Source organism: Hylobates moloch, unplaced genomic scaffold (assembly GCF_009828535.3).
Source record: "Hylobates moloch isolate HMO894 unplaced genomic scaffold, HMol_V3 SCAFFOLD_20, whole genome shotgun sequence".
In the NCBI taxonomy this organism is placed as follows: Eukaryota; Metazoa; Chordata; class Mammalia; order Primates; family Hylobatidae; genus Hylobates; species Hylobates moloch.
The window spans coordinates 4,597,734-4,623,628 of record NW_026652295.1 but is presented as its reverse complement, the minus strand read 5'-3'; the positions used below and the strand labels follow the sequence as shown (position 1 = coordinate 4,623,628).

Genomic DNA, 25,895 nt, shown 5'->3' with positions numbered 1-25,895 from the left:
TATTTAAAAGAGTATTTTAACATTGTCAAAGAGTTGAGCACCTTTAAATTGTTTCTTTTTTTTGAGATGGAGTCTCGCTCTGTTGCCAGGCTGGAGTGCAGTGGTAAGATCTTGGCTCACTGTAACCTCCACCTCCCAGGTTCAAGTGATTCTCCTGCCTCAGCCTCCCAAGTAGCTGGGACTACAGGCACATGCCACCACACTCAGCTAATTTTTGTATTTTTAGTAGAGATGGGGTTTCACCATGTTGGCCAAGATGGTCTCGATATCTCGACCTAGTGATCCACCCGCCTTGGCTTCCCAAAGTGCTGGGATTATAGGCATGAGCCACAGCGCCCGGCCAATTCTGTTTCTGTTCTTTCTAACTTTATTGCATTATGGCCCAGAAATGGGATGTGTAAAATTTTTGTCCTTTTATATTTACTAAGTGTATTTTTTTGTTTTCAGAATATGATCAAAGATATTTCTATTTCTTTGCAGGTCTATTAGCTCAGATTTTTCAAAATTATGTTACTATTTTGGGTATACATATAGATATGTTTTCAGTTTCATGTGCTTTTTTTTTTTTAAACCATTTCTGGCCTTTCCATCTTGCACTTTTCCTTCCATACCCTGTGCTCTAGATTCTATGATCTAATATGTTTGTCGGTTAAGACTGCTTTCAGCTCTAGAGACCAGAAAATATGACAGAGTATGAATAAGCAAGGGAAGGAGATGAGGCTGAAGAGGCAGGCTCAGGCCAGTGTGTAAGCTTTTATTCCATCACAGTGAGAAGCCAGTGGCAGGGTCTAAATGGGGCTGTGGGGGTTTATCATGTTTTCCATGTTTTTAAGAGATCACTCTGGATGCTGAGTGGAGAATGGACTGTGGGAGGGCAAGAGAGGCAGCAGGGAGAAGGTTTGGAGGCAGTCTTGGGCAGCAGACCAGTGAGTGACGAAGGTGGCTGAAACTGGCTGTAGAAACGCAGAGAGCAAGAAAAGGCTGAAATCAGGATGCGAGCTGCAGGCAGGGCCACAAGACTTACTGTGGGATTGCATGGTGGGTGAGAAGGGAAGAAGTCAGGGGTGAGTCCTTGTACTAGAGTCATCTGGATACTCCGCTCAGGGAAGAGGCTCCACGCCTAGGGGTTATCAGCAGCCAGAGAGGAGGACTTAAAGCTGCAAGACTCTGTGGGGTCACTCTTGAGAAGAGGGCAGTTTATATCTCTCAATACATTTTTCAGCTGATATTTACATAGATAAAATTTATTTTGCATCTTCAAAATATGCAACATTTTAAACTAAATGATTTGCTGGAAAAGCTTCATGGTGCTTCCAAATACAATTGGTAGACCATCAGGATCACACCAGTCACTTTGTGGAGTTTTGGAATGTTGACAAAGGAGAGGTACATCCATGATGTTTCAGTCTTGGGCCACTGCTGCCACACACAAAGCAACTGTCTGGTGACAACCACATTAAATGTGAGGTGACCAAGAAGCAATGCTTTAAGCCTTTTACATCTTAACATGTTATTTGTAGCTGTTATTTATAAAACATCTAGCTGCCATATTGTGATCTAGGAAATTAGTAGGGTTTTTTTAAATTGACTTGCCATGCCTTATAATTCTGCTGTTTAAAATAATGGGAAACAGGTTCTCATTAGGTTTCCTTGGAAAGAAAATGTGAAATTTCAGTCACAGATTACATTTTGACTTTTTTTTTTTGAGACGGAGTCTCGCTCTGTCGCCCAGCCTTTAAGTGCAGTTGCGAGATCTCGGCTCACTGCAACCTCTGCCTCCCAGGTTCGAGTGATTCTTCTGCCTCAGCCTCTTGAGTAGCTGGGATTACAGGCATGCGCCACCACACCTGGCTAATTTTTGTATTTTTAGTAGAAACAGCATTTCACCATGTTGGCCAGGGTGGTCTTGAACTCCTGACCTCAGGCGTTCTGCTCGCCTCGGCCTCCCAAATTGCTGGGACTACAGGCGTGAGCCACAGCACTCAGCCAGATTACCGATGTTTTTAATGGCAGCTGACTTTCCAGCCTTGTCTTAGTTTTTTTATTTTTATTTTTTTGGAGATGGGGTCTCACTATATTGCCCAGGCTGGTCTTGAACTCCTAAGCTCAAGTGATCCTCCCACCTCAGCCTCCCAAAGTGCTGGGATTACAGGCATGACCCACTGTGACCGGCTTAGTTTTAAATTCTTATTTACCTTGTAAACTACTTAATTCCATTTCTTCCACAGGATGCTCCAGGAAGATGTATCACCAACATTCTGCTGTTTTTGTATCCTGCCAGAGCAGAATTGGGGCTGTGCCTCTCTAGTTTGAGAAGCATGTAGTAACATACTTGATTTTGCCCTGAATCAGTAACGTACCGCATGCTGGGAGCCGTAGTCTCTTAACCGCTCCAAGCCCGTGACAGAAAAACGAAATGGAAAAATGACTTAGGAGAATTATCACTATTAACCCCCAGAAACAATACATTATTAAAAGCGGTTCTGAAGGGCTATTTAAAAGGGAAACCAATAGTAGTTTCAAAGGAGTCCTATTGTAAGGCAAAAATTGTGCTTTACCTTCCCGCCTAAACTTCCCTAAAGTTTTGGGAAGGACCGATGCAAACTTTTAGTCCTGTTGGCCTGTGTTAATAATGGCCAAGAGGTCCCCAATGGGTAAGAGTCCTGTGAACCAAACAGTGTGAGAAGTCAGAAAAGCAGCTGGGTGTGGCCCCCAAAGCAGCTTAGGGGGTTTCTTAACTGTGCGGCTACATTTCTTGACCCTATACTAAAGGAACTGGGCCTTTCCATGTGATGTTTTCCTTTTATAACGGTGGCAGGAAGCGGTCCCTCTGAAGGGCCTGACCGAGGTATGCGCCGGCGCCAGGCCGGGGTCCAAGGGGCGCTCCGAGGCGGGGCCCATAGAGAGGGTTTAGGGCAATTCCAAGGGATGGCGGGGACGGAGGAAAAGTGGCGTTGAAAAGGCAAGAGCCAGGTTCCCAGCCACTGGATATTTCCACTTGAGGCAGTGAATTTACAGCTTCAGACATCCACCAAAGAGCGGCTGCGTGGGCTCCTAAGAAGTGTTAACAGCTGTTCAGAAACCCGGCGCCGCCATCCCCACTCCACCGCCGCCAGGGGCGCACAGCAGCAGGTATGCGGCCGGAAGGAAGGGGCGGGGCGGGAGGAAGGGGCGGGGCGTCCCCGCCAGCAGAGGCCGGAAGGACCAGGAACCCAGGAGAGCATGGCCACTCTGCGCCGGCTTCGGGAGGCGCCGCGGCACTTGCTGGTTTGCGAAAAATCCAACTTCGGCAACCACAAGTCGCGCCACCGGCATCTTGTGCAGACGCACTACTATAACTACAGGGTGAGTCCGGTTGTCCTCGGCTTTTCGGGCCGTGGTCAGTCCCCGCATGCGAGAGAGGTTTGGGAAGCGATATAGGCTTCGCGGGGCGGGGCCGCCGGCGGTGCGCGGAGGGGCGGGGGCCCTCGCCCGGCTTGCTGGGAGTTGTAGTCTCTCAACTGCTCTAGGCCAGTGGCTTGCAGGGCTGCAAGACTACAACTCCCAGGATGCGCCGGGCGTGGGGGCTGCACCCAGTCTGGAGGGGGCTGTTGTCAGGGGCGTTCTGGCTGCTCACTCGTGTCAACCCGCCGCACTGGGAGTGAGTCCAGGGAGGGATTCGTGGTTCAGGGCCGGGACCAGGGAGTTAGGACGGTGTGACGGCTGCGATGTGCAACTGCGGGGCAGCCACGTGCACCTCGCTTTTTCCCTAAATCAGGGCGGGTCTCGCGCCTCCTCCCCACCACCGCCGCCTCCCTCCCCAGCTTGAATCCCTCTCCCACCTGCATACCTGTGGATCTCTCCAGAGCATCCTGCCTAGGCTCGGCCCAGGAAGCGACTGATTTTCTAAATTGGTTGTGGGAACTAATTTGATATCTGAGAAACTTCAAGAAACCAACCTTATCATGGGGGATTAAAGATTTTACACTTTAAATGGATTAGCTTAATAACTCAGGTTTGACTGAGCAGTGTTTCAGAGATGTTAAGTGGTGACCTGATCAGTCGGAACAGGCTGGTGTTTGAGCCTTGGGACAGTGATGACTTTTACAATGTGGCAACATTTGAAGCCTGCCCTGTTTTTAACACCTATTTTGAATGTAAAGCTCATCACAGCAGTCAGGGATGTATATACCTTAACTCGCCTGTTGCATTTTTCTGTCTCGAAAATGGGAACATACAGGAGCACCATTGCCTGCACATAGATTCTTAGTAATTAGATGTCCACAAATTAATTCCTTATGCCCCGACAGATAGTTCGTTTTATTCCAGGATAACACCAGGGTAAACAAATCAAGGGATATTCAATTATACTATATTTCCTTGAAAATAAAATAGTGAAAGGAACAGGACATAAAATATACAGCATTGCTAATTTGCAAAAGATTAAATGCAAGCACGAGTTTTCCATTAAAAGTATTCTGTTCAATTCCTTTCCTGTACTGTACCTTTGAATGCAGAAATGAAAAACTTGAGTAGTCAGATTTCTCTTTGCCTGAGATAGGTAAGTTAACATAAGAGTTTTGTTGCCCGTGTTTTTATGTTCCAGTGAAACTCATGGAGACATACTAACTTTCATGATCTTATTTCATTCCTAAAAACCTGGGTGTTCATCTTCATGGAAGTAAGACTTTGTTTGTATTACACATTCCAATAGGTTTCATTTCTCATTCCTGAATGTGGAATACTATCGGAAGAACTGAAAAACCTGGTCATGCACACTGGACCCTATTACTTTGTGAAGAATTTACCTCTTCATGAATTAATTACACCCGAATTCATCAGTACCTTTATAAAGAAAGGTAAGAAAAACCTGAAACGGCTGTGAACAAGGCTAGATGAGGAAGTGTAGGGAGACCACATCACAATGCTAGGGCTGTTCTTTTGCTTCAAACAGGGCTTGTGGTATAGTCTGTGTGGTCAGGTGCACACACGTGCTCCCCCGCACTCTCATCCTGTTCTTTCTTGTGCCCTCTTTAGGTGGTGGTTTCTGATTGCAATTGCCCACAAGTGTTGGATGAGGATGTCGTAACATGACAGTATCTGTCCCCTTAAAATGAGGATTAATGGAGAGGAGAGACTTGCAATCTGTGTTCAGATGCACTGCTGTTGAAGATGTGGCTGCAAAGACACTATGCTGTCAGCAGTCCCACAGCAGCTGTCTCAGAGGGTTGGTCTCCAGATACAGCCATGGCTGCTGTTCACAGAGCAAAGTGCACATTGGGGTCCAGTGTCTTCTACTTAGATTTTGTAGCCGTAACCCCCGTCTGCTAACCCCATATCCACCCATATCTGCTGGGTTGGACTGGTTTGTTTCAGTTGATTCCTGGGAGCCATTTGTTTGAAACTATTTCAGAGGGCCTTTAGGGATTCCACCCACACTACATAAGTCACCTGTACAGTGGCCACATGCTTATCTTGTGGTAGCCCCCACATGTGTCCTCTCCAGTGAAGATATGACGAATTCTAGTTTCCAGTAGCTCCTCTCATTCTGACACTGCTGGGGCTACTTATGAGCTGGGCATCTTGTCTGGTCTCATCACCGTTATTCCTTTCATCTATTTTGAGGTCTGGCACCACTCTGTCAATTACATGGACACTGGCTGTAGCAGGCACTGTTAAATATCTTACCAGATTTTTATGAAGCAGGCCTATGATCCTCATTTAACAGGTGAGGAAACTGAGGCTTGGAGACGTTGAGTAGCTTTTGAGTCTTAACTTGGAACTCCGCCTCTGAGATGTGTATGTTTATCTAGAATTCTACTTTGTACCCCTCTCTGCGTGACCCCAAAGGTCACGTTCCATCCTGAGTCAATGTTTTGCTTGATGATAGTAAACTTGCACAAATGGGCCCTTGGTCAGGGAGTGAACTAGCTGCAGCCTGGTTGGTCTTCGGCATGCTCCAGCTTACCTTTAGCAGATGTTTCGTTTATTGAGTGAGCTGGAGCAGTGGTAGAAACTGACCTTTAATTACCTGGAAGACTGGTTATCTTGTGAAAATAATCCACTAACATCTTGCAGGTGTGATTTCTTCTTTTAAATGTTTTCTCTCGACTTTCTCTTACAGGTTCGTGCTATGCACTGACATACAATACAAATATTGATGAAGATAATACTGCTGCCCTGCTACCAAATGGTAACACTTTATTTTGTCATCTTTCTTTAATTGTTAAAATGCATACTGTAAAAAAAAAAAAAAAAAAAAAAAGTCGGCTGGGCATGGTGGCTCATGCCTGTAATCCCTGCACTTTGGGAGGCCAAAGTGGGTGGATCACCTGAGGTCAGGAGTTCGAGACCAGCCTGGCCAACATGGTGAAACCCTGCCTCTACTAAAAATACAACAATTAGCCAGTGTGGTGGCGCACGCCTGTAGTCCCAGCTCCTTGGGACACTGAGGCAGGAGAATCACTTGAACCCGGGAGGTGGAGGGTGCAGTGAGCCAAGATCGTGCCACTGCACTCCAGCCTGGGTGACAGAGTGAGACTCTGTCTAAAAAAAAAAAAAAGGATATTCAAAAGAATGAGTATACCATGACTTGTTTATTTCGTCTTTAGTAGAAATTCAGATTATTTCTAATTTCACCATTATGAATAATATCCTTGGATGTATAATGTATAAATATCTGTTACAAGACATGTATACATATAAATAATATTCTTATGATATAAATAAGATCCTTGTGTGCAGTTTGTTACATCGATATCTAACTGCTCAATTTGCCTTGCTTTCTTTTAGTCAAACATAAGTTCTATTTTTGGTATCTCTTATGGGAGTTATTATTTGACTTACAGGAAAATTAATTTTGTCACTGGATAAAGACACTTATGAAGAAACTGGACTTCAGGGTCGTCCATCTCAGTTTTCTGGCAGAAAAATTATGAAATTTAGTAAGTATCATGTGTGCTCCATCTGTTTCTAAGAAGTCTGTAATCTTCTTGTGGCAATTTAAATTTAAATGTTTGAATTGCCTCTAATCTCTGTGTTCAGAAAAATGTGCTTTTTAAACAAATTTATCAAACTTCTGACTCGAGCTTCATAGAGGATAGGATGATGCTTTTAAGTTCATTTCTTTTCAGCTGTAGATGCATTTGATAAAGATTGTAGACTCGGACTGGTCAATTAAATATATACGTTTTGGGTTAAAAATTCAAAGTAATTTGGGAGGCTGAGGCTGGCGGATCATGAGGGCCAGAGATTGAGACCATCTTGACCAACATGGCGAAACCCCGTCTCTGCTAAAAAATACAAAAATTAGGTGGGTGTGGTGGCACGTGCCGGTAATCCTAACTATTCGGAAGGCTGAGGCAGGAGAATCGCTTGAACCCAGGAGGCGGAGGTTGCAGTGAGCCAAGATCGCGCCACTGCACTTCAGCCTGGCAACAGAGTGAGAGTCCATCTCAAAAAAAAAAAAAAAAAAAAAAATTCAAAGTACTGAACCCAAGATAGGAGTCTACAACTTACTCTTAATAAAGAATTTCCTTTGATTTCCCCAAGTCTTTCTGATTACTAGTAGAAATTCAGCCATGAGTGAAGAGATGTCTTGCTGACAGTGTCTGGCTGGAACATTAATAGCTAAGGCTGCCACATCCATAAGTAGATTAAACCTGACCTCTCAAGTTCCTCTGCCCTTGGTCTTTGACCTAGGAAACATGTAAATTGAAAATGTCTGTTTTTATTAGCTCTCAAGGTTAAGAAGTGCCCACCAAAGGGATCTTATTTATTTGGCAAACGAAAGGGAGTGGAAGAAGAATAAAATAATTTTACTATCCATAAAATTTCCCAAAATTCTAGTTTTTAAAAATGTTTTCCTTAGTAGCAGCTGTACATATATGAATGAAATATATATTCTTTTTTTCATTTTTAAAGTTGTTTCCATTGATTTGATGGAATTATCCTTAAACTTGGATTCTAAGAAGTATGAAAGAATATCTTGGGCCTTCAAAGAAAAGAAGCCATTGAAATTTGATTTTCTTTTGGCTTGGCATAATACAGGTATGAAGAATAAATTATGTAATGATACAGTGATTTTGAAAGTAATTGTTAATTAAAGAGGAGTAATGGAGGATTGAATGGTGATCCACTCTTATAGTCAAGGAATATTGTATACATATATATAAAAATATTATTAAGGAAACTAGCCCTTCTGACATCTCTGAAAACCATAGTTCAGGATCATCTAGGCATGCAGGCCTTTCTGCCTGAGTCTCATTGGGTTATATGTAGATCCAGAGATCTTGAGAGTGGCTTCAGAGCAGCTAAATTTTATCTATTTCTCCCCTTTCCTCTCTCCAGCTTACCTTGAACAGCCTTGACTATAATATTTTTAAGTAGCACCAATTATAGTTATATACACAATCTGCTTATTTATTATCACAGGGTACTGACTCAGGCCTACCATTAAATGTCAGATTAATTTGTTATAACTTTTAATTGATTAGGACACTAAATTTAGTTCAAAGTTTGCTGTTCACCACACAGCATAATCTGCCTAAAACAGCCATGTATGTTTCTCCTTTTAGAAGTGTATCTTTGGCCCAGATAATAATGGATCAAGTCATCAGGAATTACGGGGTAGTACTCTCTTTTGGAGGATAGGAAGCATGGTGGTCTGTTTTAGAAATAGCCCCATCTGTCTGCTCCTTGTGGGAAATGTCTGGTCACTGGGTGCTCCAAGTTGCTCCCATGAGTCCTAGGTCTGGCCTTTGGTGCCTCCCCTTCCATATATGGTAGATAGAAAAGAGGGCAGAAAGGCTTACTGAAGTTTCAGTTGCGTGAAGTCTTCTATGCAGATCATCCAGACATTGGATTCTGGAGAGCTCCCTGTTCCTAAAGCTCCTAACTATTTTAAGGATTTGTCAGGACTGTGAAAGGTCTGAGATTTCCTCATACTTGCAGGCTAACAAGGTAGCCTGCCACAGTCTCAGGGATGCTGGCAGAAGACACATAAGCCCTGGGTCAGAGACATAGGACTGAATTCCTCAGAGGAATGGTAGTAGCCAGAATATATTAGTCAGGGTTCTCCAGGGAGAAAGGACCAGTAAGATGGATGGATGGATGGATGGATGGATGGATGGATGGATGGATGGATATGGATGGATGGATGGATGGATGGATGGATGGATGGATGGATGGATGCATGCATGGATGCATGCATGGATGCATGGATGGATGAGAGGAGATTTATTATGGAAATTGATCATGCACTTACGGAGGCTGAAGAGTCCCATGACAGGCTGTCTGCAAGTGGGAGACCCAGGGATGCTGGTAGCATGGCTCAGTCCAAATATCAAGGCCTGAGAATCAGGAAAGAAGATGGTATAAGTCTCAGTCCAAGGCCAAAGCCTGACAACCTGTGGATCTGCTGGTGCAAGCCCCAGAGTCCAAAGGCTGTAGAACCTGGAGTTCTGCTGTCCAAGGGCAGGGGAAGAAGGGAGTCCCAGCTCCAAGGGACAGCGAATTCACTTTTCCTCTGCCTTTTTGTTCTACCTGGGGCCCCAGCCGGGTAGATGGTGCTGCCCACAGTGAGGGCAGATCTTCCCACTCAGTCTACCCACTCACCTGCCAGTCTCCTCCAGAAACACCCTGACAGACACACCTAGAAATAATGCTTTACCAGCCATCCAGATGACCCTTCATACAGTCAGGTTGACACCTAAAATTAACCATCACACCAAATATCACCATTTGCACCAGTTCACCAAGTCCCATTTGCCAGAGTGACACCAAGCGATGCTGGCACATGCAGTTGATTGCGTTACAGGAGAGGAACCTGGAGTTTAAGAACTCCAGTCCTTTGTCAGGGCAGTAAGCCTGCTGATCTCTGCCTGGAGAGAGGGAGGGTGACATTATTTCTATTATACTGGGCACTAAGCAAGCCTGCCCTTTGCTGTGGAGGGAGTACTATTTCTGTCTTCCAAGGCCATTGGCTACACAAACATCCCTGAAAAGATACACTGGATTTTATTGGTTTTTCAGAGTCAAGCTGGGATGAGGTTCAATCACCATTCAGTTTCTCTTCTTTTTCTTTAATAGAGGTTGTGCAGATAAGCTCTATCTCTCCGGAGTTCACTAATATTATTCATACATCAGGAATGCTTTTGGTTTTAAGTGTGAAGTTGAAGTTTTTTTATTAGCACAAATGGTGAAACTAGTTTGGGTCTGATCAGAAACTATAGTGCTTTTCCAGGAAAAGTGTGAAAAAAGATGAACGTTTACAGAACTTGAGCAAAAGGAGCTGAAAGCAGCTTTAAATGATTTTAATTTGAATGCAGCTCTGCACAGCTTCCATCTTACTCAATCTTACCACTCAAATGGGAATGGGCGGGTTCAGGGATTCACTAAACTTGCTTACGATGGTCAAATGGATTCAAGTGGCCTTGTGTGGTGTGTTTTTAAGGTTCAGAAGAATCAACGATGATGTCATATTTTTCCAAGTACCAAATTCAGGAGCATCAGCCAAAAGTAGCACTGAGCACGTTGAGAGATCTCCAGTGCCCAGTGCTGCAGAGCAGAGAGCTGGAGGGAACGCCAGAGGTGTCCTGCCGGGCTCTGGAGCTGTTCGACTGGCTGGGCGCCGTCTTCAGTAATGTCGACCTGTGGGTATCTGAACTTGCTGTGTCTTCTAGGGCTCTGGCCTGCTGCTTGTTTTTAATAGGAGTTTAATACTTTGGAAGTGATCATGTGATGGATATAAGTGTATTATCTCTCCTTTTTTTTTTTTTTTTGTGACAGAAATAATGATCCTAATAATTTCATATCAACCTATTGCTGTCCTGAGCCAAGCACACTGGTGGCAAAAGCTTATTTGTGTACAATCACTGGCTTCATACTTCCAGAGAAGATCTGTCTCCTATTGGAACATCTCTGGTGAGAACTCCTTACCTTTTATATCGCTCATCAGTGCTCTATAGAACAGTATGTAGAACAGTGTAGATTTTTCCATTTTGGGAGGCAGTATATAAATAAAATGTACATTGAAAGGAAACTCAAATCCCCTATTGCAAAGACCGTACATTGAGTATAATCCTATTTAGTAAGCATATCTTCTCAATCTTCCCTTTTAAAATGTCAGATTTACGTCTTGAAGATTTTCCTTTTTAAACCCAACATCCTTTTTCACATTTATCGGTTTGGTACTTTGATTTTCTTCGATAGGAAGGCTGGGTATTAAAAATCTGGTGAATTATCCTGCAACGTTTCAATTAACTGAGACTCTGAGAACAGTGCTCTTAATAGGAGGGACACTGTCCTTAAACACCTGTGGGGTTTTTTGTTTTGGGTTCTTTTTGTCTTAAAGACCTCCCAGAATGAGGGTGGGAACAGCTGAGGTTTGTTTTGTGTGTTGTATATTAGTTAATCCTTATGGAATTCACAGTGTGACATCAGGAACTTACCACACACGTCTTGATTTTCATAAATTAAAGCTAAGATCTAAGCTTTATTAGAATATCAGAAACGCTACTTATCCTGAATAAATTTTTTAAAAATGCAGACATTCCTCTCTTTTAAAACTCTGTTTAACAAACAATTACCTTTTTTTCAGTCACTACTTTGATGAACCGAAGTTAGCTCCGTGGGTTACATTGTCCGTTCAAGGCTTTGCAGACAGCCCTGTTTCTTGGGAAAAAAATGAACATGGTTTTCGAAAAGGAGGAGAACATTTATATAATTTTGTGATTTTTAATAATCAGGACTATTGGCTTCAGATGGCTGTTGGGGCAAACGATTACTGTCCACCATAAAAAGAAAAAATTAAAAATCGTGTTTGCTTACATTTATGCCTGCTTTCAGATTTCTTAATGGTAAAAGGTCTGTGTGTCCACTCAGGCTTGTGTGATGGTGACATTTCTCCGATCAGCATTTGCCAGCATCCTGCCCTGCACCTGGGACCCGTCTGTGATGGCAGCAGGGCCTGCTGTCCAATGAATAGCTCATAGTTGATTTCTGTCTGTCAACATAAGCACAGGGTTGTGGGTTACAACGTGGTACACTGAGCCAGGATGTCTAAGGACTGGGGGTATTTGTCCCCATCTCACCCCATTGGTTGAGATATATTTTGTTCATTACAACTTTTTCAGATAATAAACAGAAATCTCATCGTTACCAGGGCCAGTCCGTGTTGTAAGTGCTGTTTATGTATTACCATGTTAGAATCTCATACCAACCCTTTGAGGAAACTGAGGCACGGTGTGTAAATATGCTACCAAAGTTACAGTGGTAGTGGGCCTGAGACTTGATCTCAGGCCAGCCTAGTTCCTAAGTGTGTTCTCACGCTAATGCCTCTGGATCAGGGAGGGATCAATGGATACTGTAAATTGTTACAGAACAGGTTGAAAGAATTTTATTTCCAGCAGTAAGGCTGATAAGGACCAGTTGAAAACAACTAAAACTTTAGAATACATATGAAGAACCATTTTTTTTTTATACTTTAAGTTTTAGGATACATGTGCACAATGTGAAGCTTAGTTACATATGTATACATGTGCCATGTAGGTGTGCTGCACCCGTTAACTCTTATTTAACATTAGGTATATCTCCTAATGCTATCCCTCCCCCGTCCCCCCACCCCACAACAGCCCCCAGTGTGTGATATTCCCCTTCCTATGTCCATGTGTTCTCATTGTTCAGTTCCTACCTATGAGTGAGAACATGCGGTTTTTTAATGTGAAAAACAAGAGCTGCAAAATAAGAGTTCTTAAAGGGAAAAAGAATTTTTTTTTTTTTTTGTAAATGGAAGCAGAAACCCAAAGAAGTAAGTGGAGTGCTGATGCCACTTTTCCACCTTAGTGCGTCTGCCAAATGTCAAATTGAATTTTTCTTATAGCCTGGGGTGGGAAGGGGCTGCAGAACAGCACACAAAGCTCGGGGCCTGCCCAAGGAAGGAAAACTAACAGGAGACCTCATAAAGTGAGGCCCCAAAAGGATCGATGTAGGGGGTAAACCAGGAATAAATCCATCTGCTTCACCCATCCCCCCAACCCCTGTGAACAGCAAGGAAGATTTCTGTCCTGGGGGAAAACGTCACTTGAGAGCCTGTATATAACCACAGGCAGTTTTTAGGTGGTTTGTTTGCACAACCTCGGTAGTCAAAAAATCTCAAGCTGGAAATTTCAAGTGATAACAGGGTTTTGGTGCCTTACAGGTAACTGGCAGAAGCAAAACACTGTCTTTGGAGGAACTCAGAGAGTTTCAAGGAATGTAAGTTCATAGAAAAAAATCACAAATGTAAAATAGACAAGAACCAGCAGAAACAAGGGGCAGAAGCAGGCCATTAAGTCTTAGAAAGACTTAAGATGTTAAAGTTAGCAAGCACATCCATAAAGTACGCTGCTTTATACTTACAGAAATAAGGAGGGTTAAATGGCATGAGTATAAGAACAACGAAGCAGATTGTAAGAAGTGCCAAACAAATCTAGGAATGAAAAAGATAGTTGAAATTGCAAGTTCCACTGGTTGAACAGCAGACTAGATGCCACTGAAAATAGAATAATGGATATGAAGAAATTAAGATGTTTTCAAATTTGCAAAAGCTGAAAGACTGTCACCCACAGGTCTGCACTGCAAGAAAAGTTAAAGGATGTCCTTTGGGCAGAAGGAAAATGCCTGCCTTCTGAAGGAAATAAGCACTGGAGATAGTAACAATATGGGTAAATGTAGGATTTATTATTCAAACCTTTAAAAGACAGTTGTTTAAATAAAAGTCATAGTGTGGGATTTATAATGTATGTAAAAGTAAAACGGATGACCACAATAGCTTGAAGATTAGGAGAGGAGAATCATGCTTTTGTAAAGTTCTTATACACAAGGTGACATGCTACCATTTGAAGATAGAGTGTGATAAGTTACAGATGTGTGCTGTAAACCCTAAAGCAGCTGCTAAAATGACATACCAAAAAATCATACCTATTAAACTATCAAAAGATAAAATGGACTTGATTCATCAAAAAGAAGAAAAAGAGGTAAAAGGGAATAAAGAACAGATAGGATGAATAGAAGACAAATAGCAAGATGACTCAACCTAACCATATCAATAATCACATTAAGTGTGAATAGTGTAAACACCCCCAAACACAGTGAAACCCCGTCTCTACTAAAAATACAAAAAATTAGCTGGGCATGTTGGCGGGCGCCTGTAGTCCCAGCTACTTGGGAGGCTGAGGCAGGAGAATGGCGTGAACCCGGGAGGCAGAGCTTGCAGTGAGCGGAGATCGCGCCACTGCACTCCAGCCTGGGGGACAGAGAAAGATACCGTTTCAAAAAATAAATAAATAAATAAATAAAAATTAAAAAAAAAAGGCATAGATTTTCAGACTGAATTGAAGAAAACATGACCCAATTATATTCTGCCTACAAGAAATGTACTTTAAATAGAAATACAAATACTTAAAGGATGGAAAAAAGATATGCTAACACTAGTTACATGAAAATTGAAGTGGCTATATTAATCAAAATAGAGCAAAGAGTAATTCCCAGCATATTGGTCAATTCTCACACTGCCATAAAGAAATATCTGAGACTGGGTAGCTTATAAAGAAAAGAGGTTTAATTGGCTCACATTTCTTCTTCTTCTTTTTTTTTTTTTTTTTGAGACAGCCTCTCTCTGTTGCCCAGGATAGACTGCAGTGGCGCAATCTCGGCTCACTGCAACCTCCGCCTCCTGGGTTCAAGTGATTCTCCTGCCTCAGCCTCTTGAGTAGCTGGGATTACAGGCATGCGCCACCACGCCTGGCTAGTTTTTTGTTTTGTTTTTTTTTGTTTTTGTTTATTGTTTTTTTAGTAGAAACGGGGTTTCACCGTATTGGCCAGGCTGGTCTAGAACTCCTGACCTCGTGATCTGCCCACCTCAGCCTCCCAAAGTGCTGGGATTACAGGCATGGGCCACTGCACCCAGCCTAATTGGCTCACGTTTCTGCAGGCTGTGCAGAAAGCACAGTGGGCATCTGCTTAGCTTCTGGGGAGGCCTCAGGAAAACTCAGTTATGGTGGAAGGTGAAAGAGAAGCATGGCCAGAGCAGGAGGGAGGGGTGGGGGGGGGGGTACCACACACTTTTGTGAGAATCCTATCACTAGAAGAGCACTAAATGGGGGAATCCACCCCCATGATCCAATCACCTCCCACCAGGCCCCATGTCAAACACTGGGGATTACAATTTGACATGAGATTTGGGCAGGGACACACCCAAACCGTATCACCCAGGATTAAAGAAAGTTATTTCATACTGATAACACACACCTCATAACAAAGCTTCAAAACACACAAAGCAAGAACAAGTAGAACTTCAAGGAGACATAGAGCAATCCACTATTATCAGACGTTAATACCCCACCCTCAATAACTGACAGAACAAGTAGGCAGAAAATCAGTAAGAATAAAGTAGACTTCAACAATTCTATCAATGTACTTGACCCGATTGATATTTATAGAACATTGCATCTTACAACAGCAGAAAATTTTTCTTGAGAAACAACTCAATTTTGTTTCTTGAGAAGTAACTTGAGAAAAATTTTTAGTGGTTGCCTGAGATTAGGGATGTTGGGGGTGGGGAGGGGTCGGTGTGGCTGTAACAGGGCAATAAAAAGGATCACCACGGTGATGGAACTCTTGTATATCTTGACTGTGGTTGTCAGTACATGGACCTACACATGAAATAAAACTGCATAGAACACACCCCACCACTGCCCCCGACACACACACTACAAGTAAAACTAAGGAAATCTGAATCAGGTCTGTGGATTGTACCAATGTCAATTTCCTAGTTTTGTCAATGTGCTACAGTTATATGAGATGTTACCACTGGAGGTATAAAATGTTACACAGGACCTTTCCATATGATATCCGCCACTTCCTCTGAATCTATAATTGTTTCAAAAGGTAAACACAACTTTGGGAAAGAGAAAAGAGGATAGGAGGAGGGAGGCCTATATAGGTATATGTAAATTGTTGTGCTGACTCAAACTTCCTTGCAGAATGGATGATTCCTGTGGATTTATTACAATATTCAAATAAATAAATGGCCATGCACAGGAACACTGATGAAAATGGGTCAAAATCAATGCAAAATCACAGGGGTTATTCCAACCCTGTGCACTGAGCCTGGAGGAAGTCTACAGGGGATGGATGGGAATGAGGGTGGGTGGATGTCTTCAGTAGATGGAGTTAGTCCTGGATTTCCTGAGGATGAGAAGCAACTGGGAGCATAGCAACAAGCAAAAGAGAAAGAAGGCAGGTAGTGCTCAGAACATAAGGCCGCAGCATGAACCACTTTTGCACCAAAGCTAAGGCTGGTCTCTCTCTGAAAAAGGCAGGCAGCCAGGGGCTGGCCCCAAGGACAGCGAGGTGGGGCACAGGGCTGGGCTCTGCAGCAGCCTGTTCTGGCGCCCAGCCTCTACTGGGAAGGAGTTGTGGGCCAGCCTGTGGGGAGGAATGCCTAGACTGGTTGAAGAGGGCTGTGGTGGGGCAGGATGTGGAGGGCACTCGTGGTGGGCTTCCAAAAACCCAGAATCAGCCCCCAGGTCTCCCCTTCCATGTCTCCTTTACGCCCCCAACCCCAGCCATTAGCCATCTCCCTGCTCTAGCTGGGGCAACCTCCTTCAGTAATGTTGACAGCAAAATTTTGTATCTATTTTTAGCAAAGCTCCTCTGTATATGACTTGTTTAGCACCACACTACCTGCCAAGTGGATATCTTCTCTGGGACAAGATGCTGTCTTTGCCCATCTGTTATGGACTGAATGTTTCTGTCCCCTGAAAATTCATAATGCTGAGGCCCTAACCCCAGTGTGATGGTCTTAGCAGGTGGGCCTTTGGGAGGCGGTTGGGCTTGGACGAGGTCGTCAGGGTGGAGGCCCCACACTAGGATTAGTGTCCTCACAGGAAGGGGATGAGAGCACAGCTCTCTTGGGCGTGTGAGGGTTCAGCAAGGACATAGCCATGGAGAAGTCAGGAAGGGAGCCCTCACCAGGACCCCAGTCATGCTGGCACCCAGCTCCAGGGACTTCCCAGCCTCCAGAACTGTGAGAAATCGGTTTCTGTTGTTTCAGGCATGCAGTCTACAGTATTTGTTTATGGCAAGCTGAGCTGAGCCCCCATCTCTAGCAGTCACATTCAGAGGGAACAGTGATATCCATCCAGGAGCATCTACTGCCTCCCCTCTCCACTAACCACTCAGCCACACCCATCCTTACTGCCAAGAAGTTTTTTTTCCCCAGCTTTCTTCATTAAGACTTTTTTAGAGGCCAGGCATGGTGTCTCACCCCTGTAATCCTAGCACTTTGGGAGGCTGAGGCAGGTGGACTGCTTGAGCTCAGGAGTTCAAGATCAGCCTGGCCAACATGGCAAGACCCTATTTCTACAAAAAAATACACAAATTAGCTGGACATGGTGGTGCCTGCCTGTAGTCCCAGCTACTCAGGAGGCTGAGGTGGGAGGACGACCTGATCCTGGGAGATTGAGGCTGCAGTGAGCTGAGATCACACCACTGCACTCCAGCCTGGATGACAGAGCAAGACCCTATCTCAAAAAAAAAAAAAGACTTTTTAAAAGAACAGTTTTAGATTTATGGGAAAAAAGCAGTACAGAGAGTTCCTATGTACTTCCCCCAACACACACACACACACACACACACACACACACACACACACACAATTTCTAATATTAACATCTTTCATTAGTATGATACATTTGTTAATGAACCAATATTGATACGTTATTATTATCTAGGGTCCAGACTATATTCAGACACCCTTAGTTTTCCCCTGAGTCCTTTTCCTGTCCCAGCTCCTTCCAGGACCCTACATTCCACTGAGTCCTCCTGGCTGTGAGTGTCTCAGGCTCTCCTGGTTTGGGTGGTCTTGACAGTTCTTCAGGGTGCTACTCGGGGGAACTGTGGAATGCCCTTTGGTGCAATTTGTCTGATATTTTTTCTTGAGATTAGATTGGAAATAAGATTAATTGCTGTTAATTCTCTTTAGTCATCCCATGCTGACTCATGTTTTCAAACTATATATACCTGCCCGTTAATACCATGTTAGACTATCTTCCATTTTAAAGAAAAGACTGGCCGGGCGTGGTGGCTCATACCTGTAATCCCAGCACTTTTGGAGGCCGAGGTGGGCGGATCACGAGGTCAGGAGATGGAGACCATCCTGGCTAACGTGGTGAAACCCCGTCTCTACTGAAAATACAAAAAAATTAGCCGGGCGTGGTGGCGGGCGCCTGTAGTCCCAGCTACTCGGGAGGTTGAGGCAGGAGAATGGCGTGAACCCGGAAGCGGAGCTTGCGGTGAGCCGAGATCCCGCCACTGCGCTGCAGCCTGGGTGACAGAGCGAGACTCCGTCTAAAAAAAAGAAAAGAGAAAAGACTGATATAAAAGAGGGGTTTTAAAAGACTAAGTTGAGGAATTTATATAAATAGGAAGAAAAACTTGTAAATCTTCAAGGAACAAGTATCAAGGGGTTTCTGTGGGGAAAAAGACTCTACAAGTTACCCAGGCAGTTCTCTTAGGTTTGGAGCAAGGGAACAGTAACACGGCACAAAACTACACCAGAAGCCCTCCTTTTAAGGAGCTAAGATTGTGCTGAATTGTGCTGAATTCTCAGTGTAACCTGCTGGATCATGGAGAGTAGAGTGTCCACGCAAGCATATTCCTCAGAATACAGGTTACAGACAATAGTTTCTCCTCTGAGTGAAAGTTATTCAATATTCACTTTAGCAAAGAGGTTCAAATTAAACTAGTTAGTTGGCAACCAGCAAGATCCACCCAATTCCGAGGAAATGACTGAGGCCAAAGAGGATGCTTCTCATCTCTTATGATTAGAGAAATAATGGTCTCGTTTTCCTGTGGCCAACACTGGGGTTGGCCCCAATGGCATGTTGCCCCTAAACCCAGGTGGCATTTTCACCACAAGCCTCCTTCATGAATTGCTTGGGTCCATTGTAATGTGCACTGAGCACCGGGCTTACACTCCATCCAGTTCCTGCGGAGGCTGTGAGGACAGGAGGAAGGGATGAACCCGCTCCTCCCTTTGAGGAGAAGACTTTTAAGGGGACTGCCGTCCCTACCTTGACCTCATGAGTTCTTGGCTCAAACTGATGTGCTAGACGGTTATCCCCAAGGAGCCGCATGAACACATGGAAAGAGACGGAGCCTTGGGTCAGCTGGGACCCTTCCCCCAGGGAGGAAAGACACCGGGAACTTCCTGGTCTTGGAGCGCCCCCTCCCTCACCTTTCTCCCATGCCTGGGCCCCAGTGTACCTGTTTAGAAAGGCATTGCTCAGCAGCACACTGGCTAGAGCTTCACAAGCACCATTTTCCTCCAGTGGTGAATGGAAACTTTTCTCAGAAGAATGCTTGACTTTACAGAAGCAACAGTTTTCTCAGATAAAACGCCATGCGCAGTGATGGATTAGCAGCTCACACATCGTGTCTATGGTGGCCTTCCTTGTTTTAGGACAGGGAGAGTCACGGAAAGGTGGCTGGACTTGGGGTAGGGCTGTCTTTTTTCTTTCTCTTTTAATATCCATGGGAGGGGGTTGGAGGAGAGGCGTCAGGGGCAAGCTGGGCGGGAAGGAGCTGCAGGAGCCCACTGCAGTCACCTGAGCACCACTGGCAGGGAAACCTCCGTGAGAAAGGTGGGAGTGTCAGGTGGTTCAGGGACTGGAAACCCAGGCCGTGCCTCCATTAGCATCTGTGAGCTCTGAGGAGAAAATACACACAGAAAAAAAATGTATATTTGGCCAAGCACGGTGGCTCACGCCTGTAATCCCAGCACTTTGGAAGACTGAGGCAGGCGGATCACAAGGTCAGGAGATGGAGACCATCCTGACCAACATGGTGAAACCCCGTCTCTACTAAAACATACAAAAATTAGCTGGGCGTGTTGGTGCCTGCCTGTAATCCCAGCTACTCAGGAGGCTGAGGCAAGAGAATCGCTTGAACCAGGGAGTCAGAGGTGGTAGTGAGCCAAGATCGCACCACTGCACTCCAGCCTGGCGACAGAGCAAGACTCCATCTCAAAAAAAAAAAAAAAAAAGTATATTCTTACAGATTTTGTCTTTCTCAACTAGTGAGGTAAGTTGCAGGCCTTTCTTTCATTTAGGACGTGCTCACATCTGGCATACTGTGCCTCTTAGTGCCTCTTGGCTGTTAGGCCACGCTGCACCCAGGGAAGATTGGGAGGCGTGAGAATGGGGGCGGGCTCTTGGATCTATAAGCAGCCAGAATTTGTCATGTTTCCTTCAGGCCTCTAACAGGCCTCCATCTCTTTGTTCCTGAGGGAAAGTTGTAGGCATATAATGCCTTCTGAACTTCTAAAATGTGTCACTTTTTCTCAACTGGGAAACTTTGCCCCTATTTCATTTTAAAGTTCTCAGAATAAAAGTACAGCCGGTATATTTGACTTCATAATAATAGCTGACATTTCTGAGCACTTCCTGTGTGTTCAGGCAGGCCGAGCATCTGATATACCCTCTGTCAGTTCATGCCCCCTATAGCCCCTCAAGGCAGGTTTTGCTCACACAGGAGAACAGAACACGTCGGTCCAGAACGCAAAGGATTGTAGATTGAGCTGAGGATGATGAAGAAGCTGATGCAGGAGAGCTCCATGCCAGCCCTCTGTCTGCCAAAAGGCAGGACATAGATTGACAAAGAGAGAACAAAGTTTGCCACCGAAGACAGCTGTGGGCCCCCAGCAGCCTGGAGAAGGAACCAGAGATGTTTATGCCAACGAGCTTGGCTGACAAACCTGCATCGGCCATGGCTTGCCTTCCCTTGAGTTGCTGCCCACAGAGACCCAGTTCTTCTGCTTTGTCTTGCTGCTTCTCCAAACTGTATTGTTCTTTGCTGAAGATGCTAGATAAGCCAGAGTTCTAAGTCCCTGCTCCGAGTGACCTCTCACTGAGATTTCTCCACATGGTGTGCACTGTGCCTGTTCATCAATTGGCTTATCTTTCGCTTGTTAATCTGGTTCTTTTCCACAGGGGTCTGTCCTAACGATGAACTTATGAGAGTTAAGGACAAATTCTGTTTCCTCCCCGACACTCACATTTTACAAATAAGTTTAGAGAAATTAAGTAATCTTCCCAAGGCCACATGGCTAAGTAAGCAGTCAAATGAAAATTACTAATTAAGTTTGATTCCATAGTTAGAGGTTTTTCTTTCTTTCTTTCTTTCTTTTTCTTTCTTTCTTTCTTTCTTTTTTTTTGAGATAGGACCCCACTCTGTTTCTCAGGCTGGAGTGCAGTGGCACAATCACAGCTCACTGGGGCCTCAACCTCCTGAAATCAAGCTCAAAGCTGGAGTGCTGTGGTGTGATCATAGCTCACTGTAACCTCAAACTCCTGGCCTCAAACAATCCTCCCACTCCAGCTTTCTGAGAAGCTGAGACTACAGGCACGCACCACCATGCCCAGCTAATTTTTATAGTTATTTTTGTAGTGACAGGGTCTCACTATGTTGCCCAGGCTGAAATACATCTATTTATTTAAAAAGGAAGAAAATCCTGAAACTGCCTTTGCAAAAATCTTAATGGAGAAAATTATGACAGTGAAAGATATCAGATCTAACTGACCCCATCTTGCTTCTAACCTCTCAACTGTTCTTCTTCCTTCCTGGGTGTAGGCCAAACTAGCTTTGGGAAGAAATTTAGTGTATCGTTTATATAATAGCCTTTCCCAAAAGGCTAAACTGTTCTTTTAAAACAAATGAAAGGCCACCAGCCACCAAGGTAAGATGAGAGGGGCTAGAATTCTAAATACTACCAGCCATTATTCCAGAGGACATAAGATTCGCAACTTCCCCAATTACTCTTGAAGGTAACATCACTGTTGTGAACCTAAGATCGGCCTTTTGAGGTGTCTTTTCAGGTTTTTGCATTTCTAACATCCAGATGGCCCTATCTGGACCTGCCAGCCAGTTCTGTGGCCCCCATCCAGGAATTGACCCAGCAGAAGAGAACAGCTTCCACTCCCTATGATTTCATCCCTGAGCCAGCCAATCAGCACTCCTGATTCACTGGCCCCCTACCCACCAAATTATTCTTAAAAACTCTGATCCCTGAATTTTTTGGGAGGCCTGATTTGAGTAATAATAAAACTCTGGTCTCCTGCACAGCCGGCTCTGTGTGAATTACTCTTTCTCTATTGTAATTCCCCTGTCTTGATAAATTGGCTCTGTCTAGGCAGCAGGCAAGGTGAACCCCTTGGGTGGTTACAATTCTGACATGCTGCAACATGGATGAACCAAAGACATATGCTAAGTGAGGTAAGCCAGTCATGAAAGGAACAGTATTGTATGATTTCACTTATAGAGTGAGCAAATTCATAGATACAGAAAGTAGACTAGGCTGGGCGTGGTGGCTCACGCCTGTAATCCCAGCATTTTTGGCAGCCAAGGGGGTGGATCACTTGAGCATAGGAGTTCAAGACCAGCCTGGCCAACATGGTGAAACTCCATCTCTACAAAAATTAGCTGGGCGTCGTGGCAGGCACCTGTAATCCCAGCTACTCGGGAGGCTAAGGCTGGAGAATCGCTTGAACCTGGGAGGCAGATGTTGCAGTGAGCCGAGATTGTGCCACTGCACTCCAGCCTTGGTAACAGAGCAAGATTCCATCTCAAAAAAAAAAAAAAAAGAATAGAGCCAGGTGTGGTGGTGTGCTCCAGTAGTCCTAGCTACTTGCAAGGGTGAAGTGGGAGTGTTAACTGCCCAAGGGGTTACAATATCATGTCATCTACAGAGACAACTTAACGTCTTCCTTTCCAATGTGGATGCCCTTTATTTCTCTTTCTTGCCTAACTGCTTTGACAAGGACTTCCAGTACCATGTTGAATAGAAGTAGTGAAAATGGGCATGCCCGTCTTGTTCCTGATCTTAAAGGAAAACTTTCAACTTTTCCCCATTGAATATGATGTTGACTTTGGCCTTATCATATATGGTCTTCATTTTGCTGAGGCGGATTCCTTTTATACCTAATTTGTTAAGAGTTTTTATGATCAAAGGACATTGAATTTTGTCAGGTGCCTTTTCTGCATATATTGAGATGATCATATGGTTTTTGTCCCTCATTCTGTTAATGTGGTATATCACATTGACTGATTTGCATATGTTGAGCCATCCTTGCATTCCAAGGATAAATCCCACTTGATCATGGTGAATGGATCTTTTACTGTGCTGTTGAATTCTAGTTGCTAGTATTTTTTTAGGTATACAAACTATTAATTAACAGACAAGGCCTACAGATTTATTTCTTCTTGGACATACCCATGGCATGGCCCTGGTGGCCAGTGGTCTTGGTGTGCTGACCTTGGACACAAAAGTCCCAGAATTGATGCGGCCCTTTATTGACCCAAATCTTCTTCAGTTTCTCCAGACCATTGGCCAGGACCTGGCTATATTTTCCATGGTCGACATCCTCCCGTCTGTTCAAGAACCAGTCTGGGATCTTGTACTGGCATGGATTCTGCATAATGGTGACGATATATTCCACCACATCCTCAGTGAGTTTTCCTGACCCTTTGGTGAGGTCAATATCTGCTTTCCTCAACCCACACCCTTAATGGCAGTGATGGCAAAGACTATTTTCTGTCACCCATTGAATACTCACAAAGTGTGCTGGAACTTCTCAAGGATCACTAAAGACATGGTGGCAGCATGAGCAGCAGTCTGTAGGACTTTGGTGTAAGAGTAGCTTGCTAGTATTTTGTTGAGGACTTTTACATCTATGTTCATTAGGGACATTGGCCTTTAATTTCTTTTCTTGTAGTGTCCTCACCTGCTTTGCTATAAGAGTAATGCTGGTCTTATAAAACAAAAGGTTTTTTTCCCCCAAAAATTCCTTTTCTGATAAAGTGTCCTTGCCTTTTTGCCCCAAGTCTGGCTCCATCGATGAAATAATAAACTCTGAAGCTGATGTCACTACTATGCTCTCAGGCACTTTAGGATGTTTAACATTTTATTTAGGAGACAGTTTCGTTTTTCTACTGAATGATTACAAAGAAATCATTTTCCATGCAGCATACTGGCTCTCAATCAAAACACTCGGATGTGATTTCAAAGCCTTGACACAGACCTGGTGGGCTGTGGATTTCCAGGAGGGGTTGACTCTGGACACTGTAGCCCCCTGGGCCTCCCCAGATGTGTATGTGTGTGTGTATGTGTGTGTGTGTGAGAGAGAGAGAGACAGAGAGAGAGAGAGAGGCTGAGCAGTGACTGTCAGCCCTGATTCTAGATGCTGGGTGGCAGCCCCCAGATCCTAAAGGGAGAATCTGCTGACCCCAGAATTCACACAAGCTGGAGAAGCTTAGCTTTTGGATGCTGTGCAGTCTTGCACTTTTCTTCTGTACACTGTGTAGATCCACATATGATCTCTAAGGACTGAATTCTGAGGGATGCCTGCAGTTCAAGGAGATTAAAGTATCAACAGTTTACCATGTGCCAGGGAGCGCTAAGCAACTGTGTGAGTTTCCTCATTTAGTTCTCCCAAGGACTCCATGAGGTAGGGACACCAGTGCTCTCTCTTTTTAGCAAGTCTGTGCATTGAGCTTCTTGTTAGTTTTCAATTCCCACAACAGTAGTTTTAAGTCAAGGCTTCCTCACTGGAACAACAGGCATAGAAGCACTTGTGTCCCCTGACTCCTGGATATTGCTCTGAGGAGTCTGACCCAGCACCTGATGTGTGCTTGGCTGTGCCGAGACCGAAACTTTTAACTGTGGACATAGAAGAGGCTGGTCTCTAGCCTGGACACCACGCAGGTGACACTCAAATGACAGAGTAAATAAAGGGGATTCTGGGAATATGTATTCCTGGCAATAAATGACACAGAAAGAGTCACTGTGTCACTGTGGCACGACTCCTGCCAGATTGCACAAAGGGTGGAAAGAGGGAAGGAGAAAGGCATGTGCTTGATTCTCCCTGAGAGTTGGAACAAGACAAAAATGCCCACTTTCACCACTTCTACTCAACATAATACTGGAAGTCCTACCCAGAGCAATCAGACAAGAGAAATAAATAAAGGGCATCCAAATTGGAAAAGAGGAAGTCAAACTGTCACTGCTTCCTGATGATATGATCGTATACCTAGAACACCCTAAAGACTCTTCCAAAAAACTCCTAGATCTGATAAACGAATTCAGTAAAGTTTCACAATACAAAATTAATGTACACAAATCAGTAACTCTGCTATACACCAACAATGACCAAGCTGAGAATCAATCAAGCACTCAATCCCTTTTACAACAGCTGCAAAAAATTAAAATAATAATAATAAAATACTTAGGAAAATACTTAACCAAGGAAGTGAAAGATCTCTACTAGGAAAACTACAAGGCACTGCTGAAAGAAATCATAGATGACACAATCAAATGGAAACACATCCCATGCTCTTGGATGGGTGGAATCAATATTGTGAAGATGACCATACTGCCCAAAGGAATTATAGATTCAATGCAATTCCCATCAAAATACCATCATCATTCTTCACAGAACTAGAAAAAACAATCCTAAAATTCATATGGAACCAAAAAAAGTACACATAGCCAAAGCAACACTAAGCAAAAGGAAAGCCAGAGGGATCACATTACCTGACTTCAAATTATACTACAAGACTATAGTCACTAAAACAGCATGGTACTGGAATAAAAATAAGCAGATAAACCAAGGGAACAGAATAGAGAACACAGAAACAAAGCCAAATACTTACAGTCAACTGATCTTTGACAAAGCATACAAAAACATAAAGTGGAGAAAGGATACTCTATTCAATAAATGGTGCTGAGAAAACTGGCAAGCCACATGTAGAAGAATGAAACAGGATCCTCATCTCTCACCTTATACAAAAATCAACTCAAGATGGATCAAACACTTAAA

General features: G+C 44.0%; 1 protein-coding gene and 1 pseudogene across 2 annotated transcripts; one reads left to right on the top strand and one right to left on the bottom strand.

Annotated features, from left to right (window-relative positions):
• The first annotated feature begins 2,776 nt into the window (after positions 1–2,776).
• On the top strand, positions 2,777–12,138 carry RPP40 (ribonuclease P/MRP subunit p40). 2 transcript variants are annotated; one of them, XM_058432120.1, is made up of 9 exons: positions 2,777–2,848; positions 3,019–3,132; positions 4,694–4,838; positions 6,104–6,172; positions 6,828–6,923; positions 7,903–8,028; positions 10,433–10,631; positions 10,768–10,902; positions 11,579–12,025. In XM_058432120.1, the coding sequence occupies exons 3-9, from the start codon at positions 4,751–4,753 to the stop codon at positions 11,775–11,777; spliced, it is 912 nt and encodes a 303-aa protein (XP_058288103.1). In that variant the 5' UTR covers positions 2,777–2,848; positions 3,019–3,132; positions 4,694–4,750; the 3' UTR covers positions 11,778–12,025. The 2 variants fall into 2 exon arrangements, with proteins under 2 accessions (XP_058288103.1, XP_031997386.1); XM_032141495.2 differs by lacking the exons at positions 2,777–2,848; positions 3,019–3,132 and adding an exon at positions 3,188–3,345 and having other exon boundaries at positions 11,579–12,138.
• Positions 12,139–23,129: 10,991 nt separating this feature from the next.
• LOC116460364 (small ribosomal subunit protein uS13-like) lies at positions 23,130–23,671 on the bottom strand (annotated as a pseudogene).
• Positions 23,672–25,895: the final 2,224 nt, after the last annotated feature.